The 27,989-nt window shown below is 38.0% G+C and overlaps 1 protein-coding gene across 9 annotated transcripts in view; it reads left to right on the top strand.

Annotated features, from left to right (window-relative positions):
• The window catches only part of tnika (TRAF2 and NCK interacting kinase a), a 118,087-nt gene that overhangs the window by 49,209 nt on the left and 40,889 nt on the right, over positions 1-27,989 (top strand). For all 9 annotated transcript variants that reach the window (XM_015361167.2, XM_015361166.2, XM_015361162.2 and 6 more), the window contains exons 4-13: positions 3,982-4,038; positions 7,172-7,297; positions 14,072-14,182; positions 14,322-14,412; positions 15,960-16,090; positions 19,650-19,704; positions 22,394-22,472; positions 23,170-23,345; positions 25,357-25,423; positions 26,865-27,063. In XM_015361167.2, the coding sequence (XP_015216653.1) occupies positions 3,982-4,038; positions 7,172-7,297; positions 14,072-14,182; positions 14,322-14,412; positions 15,960-16,090; positions 19,650-19,704; positions 22,394-22,472; positions 23,170-23,345; positions 25,357-25,423; positions 26,865-27,063 (1,092 nt within the window). The remainder of the gene's footprint in view (positions 1-3,981; positions 4,039-7,171; positions 7,298-14,071; positions 14,183-14,321; positions 14,413-15,959; positions 16,091-19,649; positions 19,705-22,393; positions 22,473-23,169; positions 23,346-25,356; positions 25,424-26,864; positions 27,064-27,989) is intronic.

Raw genomic sequence — 27,989 nt, 5'->3', positions numbered from 1 at the left:
AAGAGTGCCTATTGTTCAGGGAATTGCACAGTTTTTTTTAATGGTTTTACAGTGTTTGTGCTCTAATTCTCCTATTGCAACAGAGGTCTTGTGACTTTAAGTCCTAATGGTCAGCTGATTGATCCTTGCCAAATGTTTTCAAGACCCGTGAAAAGTTTTTGGACAGGGGCCCAAGAGAAATCAGGGTCTGTTGTCTGAGTTGCTCTTTTGTGATCCTTTGAAATTGATCAGATTTCTGATAAGGCATTAGAATTATTTCAAGTTTTTATGTTAACCTAAGCCTTTTAACAAAATCAAGAAAATAGTACAAAATTCATGCATGGGTATTTTTACAACCAATCATAAAGCAACCAAACCTGGTCTTTTAATTACATTTTAGGGTTTTCTTTATTGTCTTACAGGAAGTGATAGCACTATATCATACACGCCATAGTGCTATAAATATTCATTTGACAAGATCTGCAAAGGTCATAAACTATGGTTTATGGTCCACTATGGTTTAGGACTGTATTAATGATAACCACCATTTAGTAAAAGCACTGCTCTCTGCAGCGACATCACAAGTGAAGTTGCAGATAATATGTTTAATATGTATGGCACAGGAACACTGTCATAAACTCATAAAAGTCACGAACCAGTCTGCTCAGAAATGTGAACAACTTGTGTGTACTGTAGATGCAAATTAAAGAGGTTAAATGCACCGTAGCTTCGTGCTCTGACTTCTCTCATCTCAGTAAACCCTGGTATTGTAGATTTAGATGTGTTCCTAATTTTTTTCCGTTTTGGAGTCTGCTCTGAGAATACTAATCCTATTAAAACAGCATGTGAAATGAACAAATGTTCCAAGTTGTACCGAACTGCGTGGTTCAATGTACTTGAAATCTTGAAAGCTGCCAAAATCCTTATGGCCCTTTTTTCCGTTAGTTCCCGATATATTTACATTAAGACAACAGTCAGTGCAGGCGACATTTGAGAGATACCACAAGTACAGCAACAATTGCCCTAAAGCAAAAGGAATCATCACCAAAATAATGGAATTTATAGATAACCAACCATTTTCGGTTTTTGGAGATGTAGGATTCTGCCCCTTGATATCTCACCTATGCCTTTCCTGGTCGGAAATACTTTTCAGGTTATGGCATTTGGTCATCTTCCTTAGATAAAAGAACTGTTAGACTGCAGCTTGTTACTTCACGTGAGTTGGCTGCAACAGTCGTGGTCTTACTTGTTCATAAAACAATTTTAGCCGTTACCATCTTTTGCGTCTTTGGCTGAATAGTAACACCCTAACCACCCACCCCTGGATCATATCAGTATCGGCCGATCCTGCTGACAGAAAAGCAGAGATCAATATGGGATTCACAAAACATTGATAGGTCCATCTCGACATATAAGTGTAATTCTCCTTTTCATCACAGCCGAGTTTGATAATGTGTTTCTCTTTTATAAATATCTGCATGTATGAGTAACAATTACACATACTCAAGGAGTTGAATTAGCACCATGCCAAATTTGATCTGTCTATACCAGGTCTTGTTTTGTATCCACAAAGTCTCACTTAACCTTATGATTTTTTTCCTTTTTATTTTGAATTAATTGAATCCATTGATGGTTATTAATTTATGAAATGCCCCATTAGCCTGGTAAATGAGGTATGAAAGCACATTTTTTACAGCTAATATAGTTCTTACTTTTACATAGGTACTGTACACCCAGTGAAATTGTAATTTAAGTTGAGGACTGCTTTAAAAAATGAGTCATATGGAGCTACAGTAGATGAGGGAATTTAGGTTTATGATAATATTAATTTGTTACTATTAATTTTAATTTTGTAGTGAAACGTGGCCATACGAGAACAAAGTAAAAAATCATCTAAGTTGTACAGATCGTAAATTAGCTGTGGAGTTTTAGCAAAATACCCAGACTGAACTGGAAGCTGTTCTAAAGTGTAGTGTCCTTCAAGGGTGTTTTGGACATGTAGCACTGCTATAGTGTCTTACAGATTATAACTTTCATGCATTAGGAATGGCTTTCTTTCACTTTTGACATTTATCAGATGTGTTCCTTAATATAATAAGTTTTGGAGGCTTTGTAAAAAGTTCTGTAGTGTGTTTTTTCCAGGTAGTTATTACCTTCATTGCAAAAGCAAAAAACTGGAAATGTCATTCATCAAGTGCTTTGTAATCAGTTCGTTTGAATTGAGTTCAGAGAAACTTACCACAGTGCTCAGCAATACTGAAATGCTATGGTATTTCCATTGGATACAATATGTTTAGGTTAAGGCTCCTCTCACATACACCAGCACTCAGTGGCAAACTAAGAAACTGAGGCCTAATTCAAGCAGTATTGTGTGCATATACAGTGCTGAAAACAGGACTGCAATGTTTGAGAGAGCTACCTGAATTCTGTGTACTTTCACTTTAAATCTTGAGGTAAAAATAATGTATATAAATACTTTTTATTGTGCAAATCCATTTTCACCATGAGAAGGTGTTTTACATAATCAAAAAATGTAAATACCAGGCAATTATTTTGTTCAATTGTATTAATTGATACAGCACCTCTTTAATGTACTGCAGTATATATATATAAGCCCTAGGTGGTAATATGCTAACAGAGTTGACAAAATAATTATCTTATCTACAGTGCTTAATATGCTGTCATGATCCCATAAAAAATGTTTCTTAAACAAACTTGTTTACTTGGCTTGCTTGAGGGAGACTTTTTTTAAATTCCTAGAGTTTGATTGAGATGTATTTAACCTGTGGCTTTTGTTCTCTGCTCCAGTCTTGCCAGCGTATTAAGAATTCGTTATTACTCATTGCATTGAACCAAGTGGTAAAAGAATTGAATGATGAACAGAATCGCACAGTAACGTCCTGTAGTTCATAATTGTTCTGTTCATGCGAGAAAGATTCTCTAGAACATGTCCAGATTTTGGAGGTAGTTGTATAACTATATCATTTAGGTGGGTAGCTGCGTCGGCATGCGTAGGCTGCAAAGGAACAAGTAATAGGTTTATTCCATGCTGAAAAAAAGAAGAAAGAGAACTCAACATTTTGGCCGTGGAGCCTTCTTCAGGTGTCACACCTGAAGAAGGCTCCACGGCCGAAACGTTGTTCTCTTTCTTCTTTTTTTTCAGCATGGAATAAACCTACTATATCATTTATATATTTAGGTCACGTTAAGTGCAGATTGTTGAATTGTTTTTGGAATTATTGTTAATAACTAATAACAATGCAGCCATTTTATGCTGGTAAAAAGAGAGTTGAAAAGAATACTGTACTGTAGAATAAATTTACACCCTAATAGCCCTATTTTTTAACCACTGATTTTCATACTACTGTAACGCCTTACCAGGGTATCACCTAAGACTAATATTGGCTTCATTAAACTAATATTGCCACAGAAGTCTGTGGTTCATGTGCTGACTAAAACATATTATGACCTATGTAAATAGAATTGGCTCCCTGTGAAATCTGAAATTTTTATTTTTAAGTTTTCCTAGGTACATAGCAGATAGTAAACAGTCTAGTTCCAGGTCAGACTCTTAATCTGAAATTCTTCTGATTCGGGTCTTCCTGTCCTATGTAAGACTAACCTCCACAGAGTGGAAATCTTTTTTTATTGTAGCATTTAGTTTTCTTTTAGTGTTGTTTTTCTTCAGTCATTTCATTGTGCTTTATTTTCCTTCAATGTTGTTTTACACATAGTACAGCACTTTTGAATTTTCCAAAAATCGCATGTATATATTTATGTTTTAGAAGAATCAAATGAAAGAGTTTTCCATATTAAAAAAAAAAGTCCAGAATGAAGAGAGAAATTACAGTAGCAGTGAATGCTCAATGGAAACAGGAGGTTCCCTATATCAGGACAATAGCAGTGTGCACATGAGTGAAATAATTGTTTAGATGGCTGAATCATTTTCTGTGTTTTTAATGGATGCTTTCAATAACTCCGTCCGTTCTCCTGCCCCTGCAGGGTCGTCATGTCAAGACCGGCCAGCTTGCTGCTATCAAGGTCATGGACGTCACTGGGGTAAGGCTGCTTTCCTCTCCTCCACAGTCAGGCTCCTTATCATTTAAGTCGTGCTGATTATTAAAAGGATTGTTTTCTGTAATGGAGGAAAGTCTTGATTATACAGAGCCCAAGAGCTACATTAACTATACACCATGTCTTATGCATTTGGTTCATTTTTCAAAGGTTTAGTGCATTGCAGCAAAAATGAGTTACCAGCTAATTTCACCATTATTATTTGAAATCCTGTTTATTATTGTACATGGTCTAACTTAGATGTCAGGATTCACCCATAGCAGGGGAAAAAAAACTATCACATGAATACAGGGAAGAGGCAAAAACAAAACCAACATGGTTTTAATTGAAACTAAGCCATGATTCAACAGAATACCTTCATGTTTTTGAGCCTGTAACATTTGTGGAACATTATTGGCTTTCTTGTTTGCTCTGAATGAACAGAGTAATGGCAAAGTATGAGGGGTTTTCACCTTCCCTTGTATACTTTCCTCAATGTCACACAAAGCAATTCCTAATTTAAATAGCGCTTTGTGGATAAATGATGAACCCCTGCTGATTTCTGCCTTTTTTTCTGCCTTGCATTTAGGGAAAAAAACACCATGTTTTATTTATATGTGAATCTTTTTCCTTGAATACACAAGCACGCCAAATTTAAAACATTCTATATGGTGTGTCCCCCAGTCTCCTTCATGAAATCCCCTCTATTCTAGACAAGGTTATTGCCCAGCAATGCTTTTTCACAGCCTTGTTAATAACTGCCATAATTTTAATTTGAGAATACCTAACAAAATACAGGTTAAAGAAGTCTCACATTTTACCCTTTTCAAAATATTTATCTGGTATTCAGTTACATGTTTGGTTGCATAGGTTATATAGTAGTTTTCCATTTTCAGTTGCCTGAGTTAAATTGGTGTCTGTAATCAGATCTTGACTACTGCTCAGATTTTGACCACCATCAGTTTCTTTTAGACATTTCTTCACTGACACTTTCTTTTTTACCTGTCTAATAAACAAAATGTGAAGAAAGCTCTGATATCTCCTACAGAATGTCTCTACAGTGAGCAGTGAGCCATTATGGAGCCTTGATAATAACCTCTTTCACTCGCATTTTTCACATCATGTGATGATGGCAAGTTGTGACTATTTCAAGCATTCAACCCGCCAGATGGGTTTTCTCTCTTCTGCAGACACTTTTCAATAATTTATGTCTTTTTCATGAGTGCCTCTTTAGAATATCATTTCTGAGTGACAAGTTTGAGCTCCTTTTTCCTTTCTGTCATATTAGTTTAAATGCCATGAGCCGTTCTTAAGCTCATTGTAGAGTCGGCTACGTCCTCAGACTTGGACACTTACTTGCATCCCGGCTTCTATTGGTGCTTTCACACTTGCCAGTAATTTTCCATGACATTTAACGTGCCAGCACATCACGACCATTCTTACATTCTATATTCTGATGGTGGTTTTATGAAAGAGCTGTCATGATGTTTTAATGGGGCAATGTGGATGTATCTATTTTTATTCCCCCTCCCCCGATATTTTCTTTTTACTGCTTTTTTAAAACTTTTTCACAGATTGCTGGATCCAGCAGCTAGCTTTTTGTAGCTTATTGGAAGTGACTCTTATTATTCTTATGGTCTAGTAGGCATGCAGTGATTAATATGTTTGATTTCCTTCTAGCTTCTCTCTCTGCTAATTAGCTCCATTGAATTTTTAGAGAGGTGTAAGTCTTTCATGTAATTTTCTTTGGTTTTGTTTTTCCCCTCCACTAATGCCATTTTTAAATTTTAAATGCTGCTGGTCATCTACAATCAGCCATTTCTTCACTGTTGAGTCTGCGCTGTTCTGTGTGCTGTTCAGCAAAATGTGTCTAGTCTGTAGAAATGACAAGAAATACTGTGTAGTACGTGACCTGCCAGCTGCCCGTGATCTTACTGTTCTGTACTGCAAATCTAGACTGTTATTTATTGGGTTTTTAAAGATCCTTCCCGATTTCTGTCTGGGTGGCAGGTTTTGCTAATTAGATCTGTAAGCTCTCCTTTGGTTACTGGCCCCTTTTATAAACACTGCTGCTTGGGAAGGAGGAAAGATTTGCAGTATTCTGTTTTTCCAGTATCGAGTAGTTAAAACAAGCTGCAGACTGCCAGCAATAGAATGGATTTGCTCATAGGAATGGCTATTTTCAATCCAGTCACCTATGTGTAGGGAAAGAGGCAGTCATGCAGTTTCCTTAATTGCTGTAAAGCAGAAAATGAAAGCTTCAGATGTAGTTAAGCCCTGCATTTAATCTGTATCAAGGGACAGTCTTGTGTGACTAGAGACCACAAGAGCAAAATATGCCAAGGCTAATGGCTGTGTAATTTAGAAATGCTGCACTTTAACCCCCAGGACAAATACAGACACTGTCTCAAGATTGTAAACATCAGCTTTGTGAAATGTATAAAACGGAGCCAATGAAATTTATTTGAAAGCATGATTTCAGAAAACCATAGCACATTATTTCTTTATTCTCTTATCTGGCGTTGTGCCATGTCTCTTTTCCACATTATTTTAGTGTTACCTTTGATGTACTCCAAAATGCATTCTAATATCAGTAAACCAGTTTTCCATCCCATTACATTACATTTCAGTGGCTCACACTTCATAAAAATCGAACTGACCATCATGACACTTTGTGCGTTGACCTCAATATATATTCGCCTCATGATACTGGAAGTGTAATGTTTCATTGGCTGCATTGCGCATGAAGACTTAGTGTCATTTCAAGTCTATACAGCCAGCATATCTTTCAATATTAAATGTGTTACCAATATTAGTTATTAAAACATTCCATTTGGTTTGTCAATGTTTTAGTCGTTGAATGGTATCTTTTACCGGTTTTTAAGCAATTAAAGCAAGGTGACACTCCCTAAAGCAATGCTTTCAATCACATTTCCCAGTTTTGATATTTTGTAAGAGTAATCCATTTTCCTGAGTTTTAAAAAAGATGGAAGATTTAAAGAATTTGGCAGCAGGTATGCTTCATGCGAAAAACAAGAATCTGCCCAAATCTGATGCAAATTTACAGCTGCAATCTGTTTAGCTCAGAAGAGAAATTGCTATAGGAGCCCCCATACTAATCTCTCTTTTCTACTGGCAGGATGAAGAGGAGGAGATCAAACAAGAAATTAACATGCTTAAAAAATATTCACATCATCGGAACATCGCCACCTACTATGGTGCTTTTATCAAGAAGAACCCTCCAGGAATTGATGACCAGCTTTGGGTATGTACAGTTTTTTTTAAGTGGCTGATTTTATTCTTATAATTTCTCTGAATACCAGTGTAAATTGACAAAAAAAAAGTGAAAGTAATTTGTTGGCTATGGCTGAACCTTGTGTAGATACTGAAGCACAGAGAGAAGGGGGAGAGAATTATGCGTATTTAGATAACGCAAGCCATACCATTTCAAATCTTCCCTGATATCCCTTAATGGTATCTTTTTAAGAAAAAGGATGTGGCTGATTACAAATAACAAGCAGCTTGATCTGGGAATCGGCGAAAGGAGTTACAGTGTACTGTTATGAACTGAGTCAGCCCGCCACGCAGAGGAGATGAATGATTCAGCCCCAGTTAAACGTGAGGATTAGATGTGATTCAAGCAAATAAATGAACGGCTTTGTTTCGGACACATCTGCAGTGAGAAACACGCGAGATCACGCATTGTAGTAAGCATCAACATCAGTCATTGTATGATAGATATATTTTTGATATTGTTAAAAACCTATTATAAGCTCTTGAAACCCTCTGCTTTTTCCCTCCTCTGCTTGGGTTACAACATCAAATTCCAACTGTGCACAAGAGAACACGAATGACAAGAAATGATGCTTCTTAAACCCTCCCAAGCGTGTATGAGTGATGTAGGCTTTTAAGCTGCATCTTCAGGTCACAGTGAATGAGAATCACAAATCTGAAATAAAAGAAGGAGGTTTGTAGTGTCTGGGTATGTGGTAGATATCCATTGTTTGCCTTGTTCACTGGACAGAGAGGAGTTTTGGGGGAGGGAATGGCTGATTTGTGTTAGGTAGCAAATGCATTTTGCTGTGATGAGGTTGTGCAAGGTCTTCGACATGGAATTTATTTGGAATGTTACTAAATATTGGATCCAATAATCTGCTCAGACTAGGAACCCATCAATTTTAAAAGAGCTGCATGGTGTGCTTTCATATACATTTCACATAGTTAATGCAAATGCACAGAATCCTTCCTGGATATACTCCTGCACTGGCTGACAGGATTTAAAACTTCTGTCCCAGAGAAGAAGCAAGTTGATGTATTTTAAGTCTCCCATCGATACACCTGCCTGTTGTAAGTGCTGTCATATCCCTATCCGGAGATAAACCCAGAGCTATTCATTGTACTTTTCACTGGCTGTCGGTAGAAATTGAGGGCAGTCCTGATAATCGGCAAGTAATTCCTTTTTTGTTTATCAGCGGTCGGAGCTGGGCTGATAGCAAGGTGAAGAGAAAAGGAGCTCCTTCAATATAGATAAGGATCAAGGGGAAATAAAGCTCACTTGTGACACATGTCAGTGCCAAAAGGCTTCCACTGAATGGAGAGACCTTTCAGATGAAGGGCGATGTTTCATTCAGAGTACAGGCCAGCAGACTTCAACTTCTTGTCTCTTGGTGCATCCATTTTTCTTTCAGTCCATTACAGACATTTGTTGTAGTGTAAAACCGGGATAGTGTGAGAAACAAAATCATACTGAGACACTTGAGGTCCTTAGTAAAGTTTGGTATGTGGGTTTTGCAGTATTTCAAAAGAAGATATGTTTGCCTTTCCTAATCATTTCTGTACCATACAGTTTTCCTTCCTCTGAGCCCATTATTTAAAGAAGTGTAAAATCTGAAAAATGCTGGGTGAAAAATATAAAATACAACTTAAGATTCAAAAGTAACTTTGTAGCTCTTTGCTTTTTCAATCCTGTTTTTTAGGCATACTGTTGTAGTTTGATGGTTCTACAGTATTGCTTGTTACTGAGTTCTGGGTGTAAGTTCTCTGAAAAGAAAACACTTAAATATATTCTCTTGTGTATTTGGAGTCCTCAGAAACATTGATACCTTGGTCTGTGTTAAGACTAGTTTGCGGTTGAACTACTTCAGTGCCTACATCTCTAATTGTTTTTTTTAAAGTTACAGAAATAGTTGTGATGCATTGTAACACATGAAATGTTATGTTTGTTTTAAACTTGTTCAACATCATGTGTACATGTATGACTTCACTTCGCTCACTCATTGTGGCCCAGGAGACTTTGCTATTTGCCAATCTCTGAATTTAGCTGACGGTAAGGAAGAAATGCACAAATTATTACACATTTACAAATGCACATTTTTTCATGACACAATTAAGCTGTTTCCCAAAATAGTCCCCAAGTGAGGAATAAAATATGTGTAATAGTCAGCAGTCTTCTCTAATATCACAGTTGATCTTTTGTGCTTATTACAGCTCGAATTGTGTTATGTTATGAGTAATGTGTAGGGTAGTCTGGACAGACAATATGACCTGTGTCTCATTTTTTTTTCCTCTTCTGGTAAAGGTTCAGAACAGTGCTCTGCATTCAGATGTCGTAAATCTGAACTTTGACACTTTCTTTTATGGACTTGCTTGAAGGCACAAATTAATGACAGACTTTTAGCTTTCAAATAGTTCATGCTTATCTATCAGGAAGGACCGTAGAAGGAGTATGTCTGATAATTGCTAAATAATCTGAGTTTTGTCCCCAGCAATATGCTGACCTATTTGTTTTCCTAATTTATATGATAAGCAATACTGTATGTGGACATTGTATTGAAATGATCAAATAGACATTTCTTTCAGCTGTTATCGGTGTTGGTGAGCAGAATTCAGTGCAATAACAATAATGATCAGCCCACTCAAAGATGTACTGTAAAATCAATATTGTGATTTTTAAGTTTCATTGTGTATTATCTTTACAAAAGCATCTCTTACAGTGTGCAGTCCCAAGAACTAAGTGTTGTAACTTATGAGCCAAGTTTTAGCGTTTGTATTTGGATTTCCCTATGTGAAATTTACTAAAAGTAAAGATTAAATGGAGGTATACCCCTGCAATGTTACTAATGATGGGAGATTCAACCGAAAAAATATGTTATGGTTCAAGACACCTGCCAACAGCTCTTTTCAGCAAACCCTTTAGAAGTTTTGAATGTTTTGTGTGGGTTTACTGAAACACTTTGGCTAGCCATTGAGATCAAGACTAAAACCAGTAAAGTAAAACATCTCAATCCACCACTGAAGTCCACCACTGAAGGTTATCAAATGTAGCAGTTTGTGGTTTTCAATGAGAGACACCTATGATTCTGTTCAATTAGCACAATGAGTACTATTATCACTTGAGGAAAAAGTATATTCTTTTGAGATGTGTTGTCTGAGTTAGTTCATATAGTTGATGAAAAACTGAGACTTGAGCAGGTTTTTTTTAAAAAAAGGAAAGTTCTTGAACTAATACAGTAGTTAAGAACGCATTTTCCCATGTAAAAACATTGCTAATTAGAAACCAGGCAATTAGCATGACTGGATTTCTTACCGATTTATATAGCATGGAAATTTGATCAAAAGCCTAAATCGTAGTCCTGTAGTAATTGTATGTTGTCTGCTAGTTTATGCACAAAATAAGGTGTGTTCAGTAAGTGGTTGTTTTCTTTTTCTGTGAGCTACAGTATATTGTCAGCCTTCACATTCCTAAGGACCTTGTTTTCTGTTTCCTGGTAGCAATAATTCCTGGCTCTCTACAGAGTTTCAGTTTGCATCTCAGAACAATGCTAATAAAGGTTAGTTTGGAATGTATGCTCTTTTAGCACACCACTTAGCCCCAGGACATTATCTAATCATTCTGTTTTTGTCAGAGAACCTGTTTTAGCAGCAACATCCATACTAACGGTGTCCCAAAATAAAGGTACTAAACTAACTAATGATCTTTTAGAGCACTGGAAATTCAAAAATAATAGCTCTATTGGTCTGTTTTGGAATATAAATGAACATGTCCCCCTCCCTCAAATTAAAAAGCTTTGTTTTTCTCTTTTGAGATCAGAGGATCTGGCATTCCAAATAGCCTACAGTATGCAATTTTTTTGTTAAATTTGTTTAATTTTGTTAAATTAAAGCCATTTGGATTTTCAAGTAACTGTTAGAACAAGCATTCATAGTGTATATATGGTGGAAATTGTTGTTCTGTATTGCCTGGACTCTCTGTATGTGTTGGATTAATTCAAAATCTTTTTTTTTTCTTTTCGTTTCTCATTTTTTCCATCTTCAAAGCTGCTTATATTGCTAATGCAAACTTCAGTCTACCAAGCAGCATATTCAAGCGTTTGCACCATATTGCCTTTTCTGCCTCTCTTAAATTTATTTTACATGTAGACACCAAGTGCTGCTACGTGTGCCCTGCTTATAAATTTTGAATGCCAGATTTTTTTAAGTACATCCTGTGCCTCCTAAGCAAATGGAATTTAATAATGAAATATCCATGAGTTATTTATCAGGGCCCGTTGTCACAGTTAGTTTCTTGGGCTGACAAAAAAAACAATTGCTCAATTGTCTGATAACCACTTGGAAAAATGCATAAAATTCTCTCAGAAAATATTTCCCAGTATCTAATCTGACCTCACTAAAAAGAAATGAAAATAAGCTTTTTTAAAAAAATCCAGTTGGGTTAGTTAGTGGTGTTGACATATTGTGGTCCAGTACATGAATTAACCTACAGAGAATATTATGGAATCAAACTTAAGTATATGAAGACCAGAACTATTTGTCATTTGGGGAGGGGAATGTAGTAGCTCTGCACTGCATAGAATAGTTTTCCCAAGCTATACAAAATGGGCTTTGTGATTGCCTAGCAATGCATATTAAGAAAGGCAATTGGCCCCTGTGACTCAGTAAATCATTGAGAGTCTTAAAGAAGTCCGGTACTCTTCCATTTAAATGAAAAAAGAAAGACTGTAGATTGTGATATTGGGGAAAAAATAGCAGCATTGTGTCAGCCACTGCACTGAGGAGAAGAATCTGCCAAATGATTATGAAATGTTTTCAAGGCTTTTAGTTCCAGCTGCTTGTCAGAGGTGTGGATATAAAAGCAGGATTAAGGTTTGATTATAATGTATCTTCAACAGAAACACTCCAGTGATTGGTACATTTCACAACTTAAAAAAAAAACAGATAAGTTTCTACAAAAACAATTCCTCGTCACCACACATCCCTGTTTTTAATGTTTTATACAGATCAGACTGACCCACAATTTGCATATATGTCATATAATTTAATTGAAATTAACAATTTCTACAAACATTTGCATTTAGTTTTAATCAGCTTGCTGATTGTTTGGAAACAAATACCTGTAGGTTTACTGGCATTTTGCTGTGAATATATATATATCGGAGAGACATTACACATACTCAAATACAACTTTTCCTCTAAGGCCACATGATAGCATTTTAATGTACAAAAAAGGTGAACTAAATTCTTGGAATAAAACCTTAAACCATTGCAGTTCTGGTTCAAATCTGAGATTACTGTATCATGCAGTGAATCTGAACAGTTTGCTATCTTTCCATACACAGAAAAGTAGCCCATTTATTAAATGGGATTAAACCAATTTATAAATAACTGTCAGGGCAGTACGACTGTGCCATCTCTGGCTCCTCTTTAATTGATGTCCTCTTTCAGTCTCGTTGAGAATAATACAATTCTTGTCATGTGTGACCTTTTAAGGATGAAATAAACGTGGTAATCTTTTTTTTAGAGATTGATGTGTGGCCCTCTGTCAGATTTATTCAATTTTGCCTGATCAAAGGTGACTTCGAGTTCCTGGCAAGTTGCATGTGGGAAGACAGAAGAAAATTGTGCAAATGAATGCACATTGTTGGGTTAGGCTAGTGAACTCTAGGCCAGTCCTGTGATTTGAAGTCCATGAATTATAAGGGGTACTGTGAACAGTGTGGATTAGGAGCACGTTCTACTGCTGTTTTAGTTTGGGGGGCCTTTGCTTTCTAACCTCTTTATTAATCTCCGAAAGAACAACGGAACTGTGGCATCTTGATTACAGGGATCACCAGCTGGTATTTACTGTACTGAAAAAGAATAGTATCTGGAGGTTAGCCAAGAGAGTTGGAATACAGTCGAGAAAGATTGTCAGAGCAGCAGGATTCCATCTTGTTGCTTTTTCCTTCTTTGCCCGAAGACTGTGGCCTTGGCTACGAGTTATTCTTGAGGAAACAAACGATGAGATGTGTGGGATTGTTTCTGACTGTGGGACAGGTCATTAGAGTTCACCTTTACTAACCAGGCATAGCCCAACTAAATGTTTTAGGACTGACATCCATTTTCTGACGGCCTTACCCTGTACAGGGCTTGCGGGGAGTCACAACCGCTAAGCAATGGGTGCAGGGCAGATCACACTCAGTGCATTGCAGGGCATACAGAGACGAATGTACAGCAGTGCACACTCACACCAGGGCCAATCTTCCCAGAAGCCAGCAAGTCATATCTGTGTGTCTTTGGACTGTGGGAGGAAAGCAGAGCACTCGGAGGAAACCCACACGAACATGAGGAAAACATCCACATTCCTTGCAGAAAGCTTAACACTGCCCTTAAACAGATCTGTCAGGTTAGAATGAGTACAGCGTATTTTAGCTTACTCATTTTCTTGTAAAATTTGGATTGTAACAATTTCAGGTACCAGCAGTGTTTTTGTTTCCTTTTCAGGCTGCTCAAGCTGTGTTTACAAATCTTCATTTCATGGGACCCTGAGTTTTAAGTCTCATCATTAACATTTCTTTCTTCTGATACGTTTCAGTCTTGGAATTCTACTTAAGTCTTACTGTTTTTCATGGCTCTCGGTATTCTGCTTGTATCTGTTTTTAAACACCATGGTGTGAGGTTATTGTGACATACCGTTTGAGACTGTCTACTGTACTGGTTGCCCCAGTATTCTACAGATGCATTTGAGTAGTAATGCTCTTCCTGTTGTGTTTACCATGTACAGCTCGTGATGGAGTTCTGTGGTGCGGGCTCTGTAACCGATCTCATCAAGAACACCAAGGGGAACTCTCTAAAGGAGGAATGGACCGCCTACATTTGCAGAGAAATCCTGAGGGTAAGGAAAGGCAAAGGGACGTATTCAAGTTGTAGTCTTTCAAGATACTTGTAATTTAAAGAAAATATCCCCACCTCCCATCCTGTTCCCCCTTCTGTCTGTGCTCACTGACGCATCGCTACTCATCTCTCTCTTATAGGGTCTGACTCACCTTCACCAGCACAAAGTCATCCATCGGGATATAAAAGGGCAGAACGTCCTGTTGACGGAAAACGCAGAGGTGAAACTAGGTGAGAGGCCGGCTTTCTCTGAAATGAGCTGCCAGTAAATGTAAACCGCTTTCATGAAATTGTTGGAATGTCAAATCTGAATGGTCTCGTGAGGTACTCTGCTGTATATCTCTTTGAGGGAAGGGTTTACTCCTGAAGACAAAAAAGAACTTTGAGAACAAATGTCCATTGAAGCTTTCCAAGATGATGTCCTCATGACATTGTTGAAATGAAACGCGCCCAATAAACGAACTCTTGGTTTAACACCTGATTAAAAAGTGGGCCTTATTAATGTATTAACCGGGTAGCTCAGCATGACTCAGAATTGTGTCAGTGGCCTTGCTGGTAAATACTGTACATTAAACTTTCCAGCTAAACAAGAATGTTTGTCTTGTGTTGTTACTGTATTTAAGATCAGATACCTTCTCATCTTCGTCTTCAAGGCTGTTGCACTATTTCTATTTCTCTCCAACTGTTGTCTATGGCTTCTAAATTCCAAATGCTTTAAAAGCAGCTTCTTAATATTTCTGCGAATTAATTTTTAACTTTTTTTGGAATGAGATTAAACTGGAATTTATATTACTAATAAAGATACCATAGAGAATTGTACTTATTTTCGCATCAGAATAACATTTCTGACGTACATACTAATGCTTATCATTTTCACTAGTCTGTAAAACACACAGAGTGAAACTGTTATAAAAAATATGTAAAAATATCGGAGGTCAGTATGAGTGCAAATATGAATGTTATTGTCAGGATGCAATTTTAAGAAATTTAAGTATTTTTTTTTAAAAACACCTTTTTCATTTTAATATAGCAGTTTACCTACTAGGAAGTGCAATTCCTGATGTTAATAAACATTAGTTATTGTGGTATTTAAAACATCTGTCACAGTTTTAACACAAAATGTTGTGTACTACTTAAGTGAAATATCTGATTGGCTTCGCATTTTAGGTCAGAAATGAGTCTGTCTCGGTGCAAGACTGATAGCAGTGCTTTATAATCTGTAATCGGTTTTAATGGAAAAGGCTGTTATGTTTGCAACTTAATTTTTTGCTTACAACTGTCAGACCATCGTTTTTTTGTATCATTACACAGGAAATGTGATGACTGCAAAACAGTGTTGTTCGACAGGAAATACGACAGCTCAATGAAGCTCGTTAATTCTGCAGAGCAAGTTGATGGAGCTGATGCTTGACAGCGTAATCAGTTGCAGAATTCTTTTTAAGCCTGGAAAAGTCAGTTTTAGTTTAGTTTCTTCTTGAAAAATACAAACAGCAAAAGTAATTGGGCCATTCAGTTTTCATCGCCCTGCCTAAAGCTGAGACTTCAGTTGTTTTTGGGTATGGGAACTGCAGCTATCTGACATACTTGAGTTACCATGGAAACATAGCCTTCAGTCACAAACTATTGGCTACAACTAGGCCTTGTTAGATGTAATGCCTCCACTTTGCCTGTGGCTGTTGAAAATAAAAGGTTGATATCTTCCTGTCCTGTTACTATTCTGGACCATTGTGTTGTTTTCAGAGCTTTTTTTACATTATCTGCAATGATTTTGTCTCCAGTTGATTTTGGTGTCAGTGCACAGCTGGACAGAACAGTTGGTCGGAGAAACACTTTCATCGGGACCCCATACTGGATGGCTCCTGAAGTCATTGCATGTGATGAAAACCCTGACGCCACATATGATTTTAAGGTAACTTTTAATTCAGCTAGACGTTGTTTACGTCATCTGTTTCAGAAGAAAGACGTCTGTAGAATTTTGAGGGACCTTCTCAGAAAGCAACAAACAAATTGTACAGTACATATTGCCATGAATCATTCGTTTTTATAAGGAAAGGCCTCACAAGATCATGACCACACTTTTTCAACATCCCAAATGGTAACATCAAAAATGCAATCGTAAGGTACACAAATCTCCTTTTTCCCATCACATATCACAGCAGTGGTGTGTCAGTGTGAAAGAGGAAGCATGGCTTTTGAACAATTTCACAGCTGACCCTGGCTACATTTCAAGTGCATTTTTCCAAAAGAGGTCTTTACCAGTACTTGAGAACTGCAGTCTGAGTGCCTGCTAATAGATAAGTGACACTTCAGACCTCACTTTGAATATTTTGATAACTCTCCCTGCTTTCATATTTCCTCAACGAGCATATTGCTGATGAGCTGATAAATAGAAGCTTTTGCATATACCAGGCTTAAAGTTGGAGTTGGGTGCCCATTATTAGTCTCTCATATTGTCTGGGGGGAAGGTCATAGGTCCATTTCCTTCATTCCAACGGTGGAGCAAAGTATGTGTAAAAGAGCTTGAGGGATGTGATTATCAGTACAAAGGGGTCTTTTTCTTTTAATGTTTCTGAGCAATTTTGAACCTTAATTCCATCTAAATTAATGTGTTCTTTCCATTGTTTCTTTCATGCGTTGTTATATAATATTTAATTCATATCCCTGATGCTAATATCACTGCTATGAACTGACTGGAAAATTTAACCTTGAGGGTGTTCAATTGAATATACTTTCAGCTTTTTGTCAGGGTTTGTTGAACTGCTGAAAATGTTAATGTCTGGTAGGACAGGTATTATAATATCAGAGCCTACAGTCACAAAGGTCATAAATGAAATGCATGTGTGTGTTCAGGAGGGAAGAAAAGTTCATTAGGTGTTTGCGGGGGTTTCACATCACACTCGGCTCAGAACTAAATGCAGTCATGCTCTTGGATGTCTAAAACTGAAATCAGCCATAGAAATCTTAAGAGTTATGCTACCTTAGATACTCTTTTTAAAGGTAATATAAGTGCCTTATTAAATGTAAAATGCCATTTTCAAATTCACTTTCAACATATATTACCCCACACACATACTCCCAGATCTTTAATTTATTCATACCAAATAAGATCAGATCCCAGAATTAAATGTTTAATGGCTTGGACTGCCATTAATTGAAATAAAAAAAAAGATCAAAGCAGGCCTTCTGTCTGCTTATCTGGTCAGGTTTTATTTGATTTTTCTGTTGTGGAAATGTAGAGGTTTTCCACTCCCTGATACCCAGGTGTGTGTTGCTGTCTGAAAACTGGGATTTCAATCCACTGTGAACAATCATCGAATATTTGTTGCGTCTTGTTGCAACACTGGTGTTAAAGTTCTTTTTTTCTGTTGACTGACGTCCACTGCCGACCACATTGTACGAGCGTGTTTGTGCTCAGCCTTCAGAAAACTTGAAAGAGACGTTTCTTTTTCTCTTGGACAAGATGCTAAAGAGCTATTTTAACAGGTCTCACAGCTGGAAGCGGGAACCTACCATATTCCTGTGGTCTGTTATCTGTAATAGAGTGTCTTCCATACTGCTACTGATCTCACTGACCATTTTAATAAGACAGCCCAACAGGGAAGCTCAGGGCTTAGACACATGACAGGTCCACTTGAGCTGCCATGAATCACCCTTCACTTCCACCAGCCCAGCTGCAGAAATTGCACGAGTTACAAATTTCTGAAGTTACCAAGTGAATCACGGTGGGCTGAGATCACCTGAGCTTCTGTTCACCAAACTATAAAATCCTCGGGGTTCATTTACACTGAATGATGCCAAGAACAACAATAGGTGATCATTATTTCTGTCTTACACATAGCGACGGCTAGTACAACTTCCCAAGGAAGATTTTTGTATTGATATTGAGTTGGTTTGGTTGTTTTGCCTGTGTTTGCTTCCATATTTATATTTAAAGTGCCGGACAACATTGCATGTGCTTTTGCTCGAGAAACATTGGAAGCTGGAACACTAAAATTTAGTCCTGGTTTGTCACCAGTAAAATTCGAATTCACAGCCTGGAGAATTAACAACTGGGAAAACTTTGAAATAAATTTGAATATGTATTCACGGTTTACGTCAAGCACATTTAATCCATTGCAGGTGTTCTAAAATTGTTTTACTGTATCAGCCAGATAAATACAACTCGATAAACCTGTTACTAATTGCTGCTAGAAAATGCTGTGCAAAATGGTGATCAGTACTTCTTTTTTACCCGTGAAGGTATTTATGGAAACAAATTCCATTGCTCCAGTTGAGGATTTTTACGCCCTCATGAGTAATTTTTTAAACCTGCTTCTAAGTAGAAAGTTTCCTTATCCCTCCCTATTTTTTTATTATCTTTGAAAGATTCACATTTTTCTTGTTTGATACAGATTAACAGAATTCTTTACTGCTCGGTTTGTCTTATTTTCTACATTCCGTAATGCAGTTATTTAATAGGTCATACAGTAGGTCTAAAGGGAATAAAACAAGTCCTTAATGGAGATGTTTAGACACTTGGAAACCATTGGCATCAATCTTGCACTGCATACTGTATGTATCTAATTGATATGCAGGTCCTGTGTATATGATTCATTAAAATTATCCCTGAGAGAGATCGTATGTGCTCAGACCCTACAAGTTGTCGAAGATGGCCTAGCAATCACAGAGTGAAAAAGTGTTAAATTACTGAATGGTCTCAAACAAATAAATAGTGAAGCCCAGCTGGAGTAAACAGACAATATACTCTTCTGGGGTGCTACGTGTTGGACACTTGATTTTAATGCTAATAAATTACTTAATGGAGATTCGGCCGTGGTTACACTTGAACAGACGTTTCCTTCTCTAGCAAGCTTTCTGTAGGGCATCTAGCTGTCATCTGTTGAGAATCAAATTAGTAAAGCAGTGCCTTCCTATTTAGTTGATTGTCAAGGTGAAAAGCAATTGAGTTTAGCAAAGACATAGGTTTTTTGAGGTGGTATCCAATTTAAAACAAGACCAATTTTTCAGTGAGTGCAATGAAGGTTAGATGAATGAAATACAGTAACACTCCTCTAAATGTCAAAATTGAACTTTGAAATTTGAAAAAATACACTTCTTTGATCACACAGGCTGCCCAGGAGGTTAATCTTGTAGAGAAAAGATTAAAATATCTGCAGTGTCAGAAATATGCCTGTTAAATACATAAACGTTCTCTGTTCCTTTTTTACCCTCTTGATATGGGGGTGGGTTTAAACTTGGCAGTTCTTGTAGTTCTTGGTTAGTAGCATGATGAATGTTTGTACAGACTCTAAACATTATTTAATGTCATCGCACCTCGCACATCAGTGAAGTCACTGAAGGCCAAGCGGAAAGATCTGCAAACCTTACTTCTTTCTGTTTGAAAAAATACATTGAAACAGCTAGTAGTATGATTAACTGCCAGGAATAAACACACCCTTAAAGAGTGCTCTTTTCTCTTTCCCTTCCAGAGTGACCTGTGGTCGTTAGGAATTACAGCCATAGAGATGGCAGAAGGAGCCCCACGTGAGTACATTCTCACAGTTTTTAGACTTTTACTCTTTTATACCTTTATTCGGGTATGTGAAAGAAAGAGGCAGTCCTACCGCGCATAACGGAGAGCAGTAAGAAATAAATATATTACTGAGAGATCGGCAGTTACAAAGATGATAGATCTGCTTGAGTAATTTTATCCATGCTAAAACAGTCACAAATTAATGTCTAGATCCTGGTATTTCTTGACTTTGTGCCTGCTTTGCTACTAATAAAGAAACAGGGTTGCAGACGCTGGTTGTAGAATTCTGGTGGAGTGAGAGGCAGCCCTGACAGCTACTCAGTGTAAAAGTTGATGGGGTGATCTCGATAACGTGGGGCTTCTTTGAGTAGGCTGACAAGGAAATGTGTAAGTGTCTCAGGCGGTGAGGTACAGAACCAGGCCATCCAGCACTATTGATACTGAAAAGAAAAAACAGTGTCTTAGCTTGACTGACAGCTACCGATACACTATGGGTTTTTTTCCCTTGAGTTCCCCTGTGTGAATTTCTCAACAGCTTTACTTTCCAGTGCACATACTGTAGCTAAAGGACTGTTTGCCTGTGCTGCCAAGGAAGTGCACAGGCTGAGATATCTTGCGTTCTAGTGTTGGGGTCTTTTGGTCCGGTGTTGAAAAATGGCAGCATGCAAGAACAGCAGTTATAAGTGGGCCTGCATAAAGGGGGACAGTTGTATCATTATGTCGAGGATTTATAGAAAGCTACAAAATATGCTGAACAGTTACCCCAAAGGATGCGTTTTGAGCGGGCTTTAATGTCTCTTATTCAGAAACCTGTACCATTGAAAAATAAGTGTAGGACTTCTGTCTGAAACCAGGGCAATTATTTGTAGTTTTGTTTTCGACAGTTACATTAAGTATTAGTTCTAGACTGACCACATTGTGAATATCACTGGCGTTATGTAATATTTTTTTCCTAAGAAAAGCTAATGTCTTTCTCCCTTACCCATTCTATAGTCTTAGTGATTGGTCTGAGGGGTATTGTACAGCTCACAATATTGCCAGCTGGAGATGAATTTGTTTCATATTCAGAAAGCTTGGTTAGTTATTATTCTTAAAGTTAGTTTCTCATGCTTTAATTTAAATTTGAATCCATTTATAGCACTTTAGAGAAACTTATTGGAACATCCTGAAGGAAGCCTCCTGTTTAAGGGCACAATAGTGCCTCACTGGGAATCTGAATCTACAGCCGTTCAGTTACAATCCAGAGCCCTGTCCAAAATGACTGTGGTTACTTGCAGATGGGAAGATTTCTGTTAATTAACTCAGAGCAGCTCAGAAACAAACGTGTTTTTGCATTAGCACAGCCAGATAGATGCTCTCAATGTGGTATCATCTTTGGAACTGTTACCTTCTGTCACACCAAGAACTCCTGTTCCATTAGGCGAATGGTGATACCTGTTGATCCTAAAAGCTGACACCTTTGCAAGAACTCTGGAAACGCTTAATAAGCAACCTCAGCTTTCACTGTAGACCAGTTGATTTTCGCTGAATAAATACCTGCAAATTAAAAATCTAAATTTAGAGCTACTTTCTTAAACCTAAAAATGGTTGAGATTCGAAATGAAAGTTTTTGAATGGCAAAAGCAGTGTTGGGGAACAGTTAAAAAGATGTGCATTTGTCGATCCTGAAATGGCAGATAGAAGCTTTGTTAGATATTGAAATTTGTCTATAATTGCAGCTGCAGATTGATTTAATTAGGCTGTCTGTGTTTGGTCTACACTATGTAAGCCCTGTTATTTTTTTCCATCACTTAGAATTTAAAGAAAAAAGAGTCAGTGGAAGCCTATTGTCTTGAAGTAGGGCGAGCTGTGTTTTATGTGAATATTATTTCAGTAATGTGTCCTTAAAAATAAATGTATGAAGGTAATAAGTGCAAAAAGAGCATAATATGACCATGAGTCATCGTGGTATCCTGTGGCCCCCAGAAGTGAGGAGAATGTTAAACTAGTACAGCCAAACTTATGGTCCAGAAATAATCACTCTTCTCTGTAGAGTAGTCCCTCAGGCAGTTTTTTTCTTTTGTTCTTTTTTCATAATTTCTTTTTCTGATTTTTCTATAGTACTATCTCCAGGAGGTTAGACAGTAGGCAATAGGAGATAAGGGGGAACTGTGGCTGAAACAAAGTGTGTTTTGTTTGTAGAAGAAGGTGATTAAAGGGGCTGGATCTGGGGACATGCTGAATACACATCTTTCAGGAATGCTAGCTGGTGAACGTTTTGCAGGACTAGTTCATAATGTCAGATCATCAGGATGACTGCAAATGAGAGGAGGTCATTCAGGACATCATGCTAGGCTCTGTATTAGTCATATCACCAGTATTGGTCATCCGCTCTCCCCTAGAACAGAACAATATAGAATAGATTGCATGTCTTTGGGGGATCTGAGAAAATTAGAGCACAGAGTACACATGAGGAGAGAATACAGTGCCTTCACATCACACATCACAATGTTCCCCCAACAAAAATGCATTAAAATGCAGCATCATTTGAGGTGTACTTGTAATGGGCTTATTTATTAATACGTCTGCTATATTAATAATTGGTGGATTTTGTATAGTTGGAGATGGCTAGATTTGATTATTGGGTTGAATTTTGAAGTTCTCTCTATGCAAAACTGTAGGGTGCTCTTTTCAATGTTTCTGATTTTTTTTCCCCAACAGCTCTGTGTGACATGCATCCGATGAGAGCTTTATTCCTTATCCCAAGGAACCCCGCCCCAAGGCTGAAATCAAAGAAGTGGTGAGTTTCTACCACTTCTACACCTCTTCTCACCAAACAGACTGAATAAATCAAGATGAATGAGTTCACCAGCCATTCATTATGTTGAATTGCTCCTTGATTTGTGTTGTTTTGTATCAGTCTCCAGTACCTCAAACAGTCCTGCTGTGACGGCTGGGATGATTCTGAATTTTATAGAGTTGCAATTTTGATGAAAGAAAAGGACCCCAGAATTCAAGTCCTACATTGAAGTGATTGTCAGTACTGCCAGTGCACTTTCTGTTTGGAAAGGTCTTGTGTAGAAGATGACATACTGTACACCTGCAATGTTTTGAGATTTGCAGAGTCTAAATGTACATTTAATAATAGTTGGTAGTGTTTCTTTGTTTTGGTACCTTCCAGAAGAATAGAAAAGAAATCAGTTAAAGTAGAAACCATGCTGGTGTGCTTCTGAATATATCGGGAAAACTTAATGTTCAAGTGCACAAGATTACTGGGTGTCCGTTTTATGTTTTTTTTTAACAGATAAGTCTCCGACTGCATGTTAAACAGTCAAGATTAATCGAAACACTGCCATTTAATGAACCAGAAATCTCCACTGCGCAGTATCTTAACCGTTACCTAAAAAATAGAAAGAGGGCAGGCAGACCAAGGAACAGGGAAGGCTAATTGAAGACGCAGAGGCGCTCGTTTTTAACTAGCGTTGCTCCTGGTCCAGGTCGAAGAAGTTCCAGTCGTTCATCGAGAGCTGTCTGGTGAAGAACCACGGGCAGCGGCCCAGCACAGAGCAGCTGCTGAAGCACCCCTTCATCCGCGACCAGACCAACGAGAGGCAGGTCCGCATCCAGCTGAAGGACCATATCGACCGCACCAAGAAAAAGCGGGGGGAGAAGGGTGAGCCCCCGAATCCGAGCCTCATCCCCCCGTTCTCTTGCAGGGGCTGTGGCCAGTAGCTCAGCCAAAGCGCCCAAACTGGGCCCCCCTTTCATTTCACGATGACTAGCACCATAATCGTCAGCCGGGGCTGAAATGATCAAATTGAGCTGTGTGGGTAATGCAGGAAGACGTTATTACCAACTGTGATATTCTTGGTGGGGCAGGTTTCAGTGTTTATGCCAGTCTTGCACTATTTTAAGTGCTTAACACCATATGTCTTTGTTAATAGACTTCTTACAAAAGAGATTTAGCTTTCTTGTGGATGTAGCAGATAGTATAATAATTGCTTTGCACACCTGTTGTTTTCAGAGTTCCTGGGAACTAGCTCTAAAGCTATATTTGGGTTTTATCGTGATTTTGGCAAGACTTTACAATTGAAAATGGATTGTGTGAAGGGAAAACGTAACTTACATGTCAGAAATGAGCAGGACTTTCTGCATTCCTGCATTAAATTGAAACCACACGTAAAATTACTTTTTTGGCAACTACTTGAGTGTACTCAGAGTAGTCTAATTAAAAATGGTGGCCCCATTTTTTTAATGATGCATTCAACACGTCAGGCTCGCATGTTCTAGAAACACTGAATCATATGTGGTGAGCTCCTTAAATACGTACTCTTCTGTCGTATTTATTTCAGCCATTTTTGACACTGCAGATCTCGGTTCTCTTGTAAACAGTAGCTGACTTTGGAATTTCTGGTATAGACAGGTGTGCTTTCTGCTCCATACCGTTTCCTCACTGGTCTCCTCCTAGGTAAACTCTGCTGTTTTCTCAGTAGGACAAACTACAAAACCAACATAAGATGATTCTTGTTGGGTTTCACAGTTAAATCAAAAAGGGTGTGAAATTCCCAGTCTTTTTCCATTTAAGTTGCTAGCTTCCATGTTTGGGAATATCAGACAATTTGTGTTATTGTGTATTCTTTGCTAGTTTATTTCTAAATTATTTCTTCTAAAATTTAAAGACCGAAAAAGCAGTTGCTCCTTGTAAAATTAAAATTATGGTTAATGATGGTTAAAATTCAGATGGCTTAGGTATAAACTAGGCTTAACTGAATATTAAACTAATTTTGAACATGAAGCCAATATTACCACAGTGCAATGAGTTTTTGGTTATGTGTTGATTTACAGTAGGTCAAAGTCCAGAAACATTTACTGTTTTGTCATGAAATGCAGAATTAAAGTAAGGTCTCATTAATACCAATTTTAATTGACATCCTGATTAATGCGTTATATTCTTACAGATTATTTGAGATATAGAGGGAATCTTGTAAGCAGTCATTCTTATCCTGAAATATCTTTATATATTTTTTTGCAAAACAATTTGTGGTACTGCACATCTAGGAACCTGGGTCATTTGCAGCTTATAAAACTTTTAATCCATTATACAAATCCAGAAAGTCTCAAAAGAAATGTGTTGTTACACTGCCACAGTTCTGTTAAAGCTAAATTTAGCTACTTCAATTGATATTGAGTTAAAGTAAGTTGAATCTTAAAACAGGACAAGATAAATACTGTTAAATGGTTTGATTATACATTTTAGTGTTCTCTGTGGCAGTAATGGACAATTGGAACACTTCCAAAGAAGGGCTTGCTTGAGTCTGACATTTTCTAGCTTTGTGTTGCTTTTTTAAGCAATAGTTATGGTGAAGGCTGAAATCCCCCTAAAAATTGAAGAGATTCAGTGTTTCTTTTTTCCTTATACGTTTGATTTGTGAAGTAGCTTATATGCATTTTATTTCTTTGTATGTAAATACCCCTTGGAGTTGTATTGTTTGCTTTAAAAATTGCACTTTTTTTCCTTTTGAAAAACATGGCATCAAAGACTTCGAGTCTGCATGTAGCCCAAGCCCGTTGACTACTGCTCACTGGATTTCACCATAAGAGTCTACAACAGTCTCCTTTTGTCCAGAGACTAAAAAATGTAATATAATGCTCAAGGTGTGCGTTTCCTTCTGCCTTTGTTTCAGATGAGACTGAGTATGAGTACAGTGGGAGCGAGGAAGAGGAGGAGGAGAATGAAATGGGAGAACCCAGGTAAGGTCGTCTGTACACCTTCACTTTCCTCACATCTTAAATTGGCGAATCAAGATGACAAGACTGTATACTTAGCTAATTGTGACAGGGTGGGTAATGATGAACCTAAAAAGTCCACAATCATTACAGCTTCTATAAATTGTTATTGTATTTTTCATCTGGCTTGCTCACAGTGCTGAAGGAACCTACTTCATGGGTGGTCAAGATAATTGGGGTGGCCTCCAATGCAAAAAAGAATAATAATACTTCATGCCTAAACTCAACCTTAATATTCCTTTGTTTGCATTTGCTGGGTATTGGTAGGATTGATGCGTCTTAACACTGAAACGTTTTCCATATTGTCTTTACACGGATAATAGCTAGAGGTTCAGTGTGTTGGCTTCTGTGGCAGGGTCTGTTTCCATATTTTGAAAATGTGTGCATCTTAAGCAGTTAACACCTCTGCCAAGGAAGGAGGACAATATTGGGTATAAACAAGGGTAATTGCTGTCTCCTGCTTTTGAACATGAAGGGAAACAGGAAACGACAGGGTGCTTTCAGGTCAGGCTCTCGTTGTACATCCACCAATAATATCACATTGCTTTAAGGAGACAAGAAGCCAAGCTTGTGGCTGCAATTCTTGGTTGTTTGTTTTTTACTCTGGAAACACTTTGGTCCAGACATGACTCTCATGATTTTCTTCTTTGAAAAAGATCTGAATTGGCATCACTGTGGATAGTTGTCTCTTGGACAATCTCTGTAGACAATCCAGGTACTGTTTCAGAAGGCAGAGCGAGAGAATTGGAGTATAAATCTTGCAAGCTGAGTCTTTATTTAATATTCGTTGCTTTTGCCCACGGGACATCACTGAGCTAGTAAACCTGAGAAGATCAATTTCGCCTTGACAATTTTTCATTATTATTACCACTGTTATTATTTTCTGTTTGAAGAGAAGAGAGTTGGTTAAGTGTGGAGTTAGAGGTATTATCTTAGTGTGGAGCAGTGGTGAGGGCTCTGGATTTCACTCAGAATTTAAATCCACAATCCTGCTATATGAACTACTGCTATTACACCTTTGAGTAAGGTATTTCATGAACATTACTGCAGTAAATGCCCCGCTGTGCAAATTAGTACTCTCTAGGTCATCATTGTAAAGGAGTGTTTATTCTCAATTGATGCATCTTGTTAAATAATAAAGGATTAAAAATATCACAGAGCAACAGACATGAGTTTTTTTTATATGTCAGCAGTAGCTCCACAAAGGACAATGCAAACTTGAATAATCTGAGTTTCTTAAGGCAGGTAGTTTGTGTAAGGGTAAACTGAGTCACCTTTTAAAACCCCTATGGTTTCGAAGCTAGGTGCACTCTTTGCACAGCTAAGCTTGGCACTGACTGGAGAGCCCACATGGAGGCCTCCATCACAACAGGCGAGTTGAGACCATTTTCCTCCCTCTTTGTAGCTCCCTCATCAACATCCCTGGTGAATCCACATTGAGGAGGGACTTCCTGCGCCTTCAGCTAGCCAATAAGGAGCGCTCAGAGGCCCTGCGAAGACAGCAGCTGGAGCAGCAGCAGAATGAGGAGCACAAGCGCCAACTGCTGGCTGAAAGACAGAAGCGCATTGAGGAGCAGAAGGAACAGAGGCGAAGGCTGGAAGAGGTAAGGAGTCACTTTACTATACTATAGCTGGTACAGTCTTGCTGTGCATCATAATCATTTTTCCAGGGTCTGAAAAGGAAACATAGTTTTTTACCCAGTATAATTGAACTTTTATTGCATCTGGGAACACTATACTGTAAAACAGGCGCTGTCCTTCAGATGAGACATAAAACTGAGGTCCCCACAACTATGTGGTCACTAAAAATCCCAGGGTGATTCTCAAAAAGAGTAAGGGTGTTCCCCTGGCGTCCTGGCCAAATTTCCCATCCGCCCTAATCATAGCCTCCTAATAATCCCCATCTATGAGTTGGCTTCATCACTCTGCTCTCCTCCCCACTGATAGCTGGTCTGTGGTGAGCATTCTGGCACACTATGGCTGCCGTCACATCATCCAGGTGGGGCTGCACACTGGTGGTGGTGGAGGGGAGTCCCCATTACCTGTAAGGCACTTTGAGTGGAGTGTCCAGAAAAGTGCTGTTCTAAGTGTAAGCAGTTATTTTTATAAGGCCCAATTTCTATTATCATGCAAAGCATAGTGCTGATGTTAAGTCATTATATCCAACACTGTTCAGGACCATGCTCAGATGCTTGATGTGGGCAAAAGAATGGCTTTACTGTACAGAAGCCTATGTAAATATTAACACTGCCTTGAAAGGCCATGTAAAAGTCTATAGAAAAGTTCATACAACAAAGGACAATAGTTCATCATAGTTTTTTGTAATGATAGACAATTATCATCCTTTTGAACATATTTTACCAAGGTTATGACTGCATTTACAGTTTTTGTCGAGAAGCAATTTTATTCAAAATCTCTAGTAACTCCAGCGCGTGGATCGCTCAGACAGATAATATGGGCTATTTGCACCATGGATTTGATTCTCTGTGTTTTGTTTTCTTTGAATTTAGTTCAAATTCAAACAGGAATT

The sequence above is a fragment of the Lepisosteus oculatus genome, chromosome 13 (assembly GCF_040954835.1).
Source record: "Lepisosteus oculatus isolate fLepOcu1 chromosome 13, fLepOcu1.hap2, whole genome shotgun sequence".
Lineage (NCBI taxonomy): Eukaryota > Metazoa > Chordata > Actinopteri > Semionotiformes > Lepisosteidae > Lepisosteus > Lepisosteus oculatus.
This window is presented reverse-complemented; position numbering and strand designations above follow the sequence as displayed.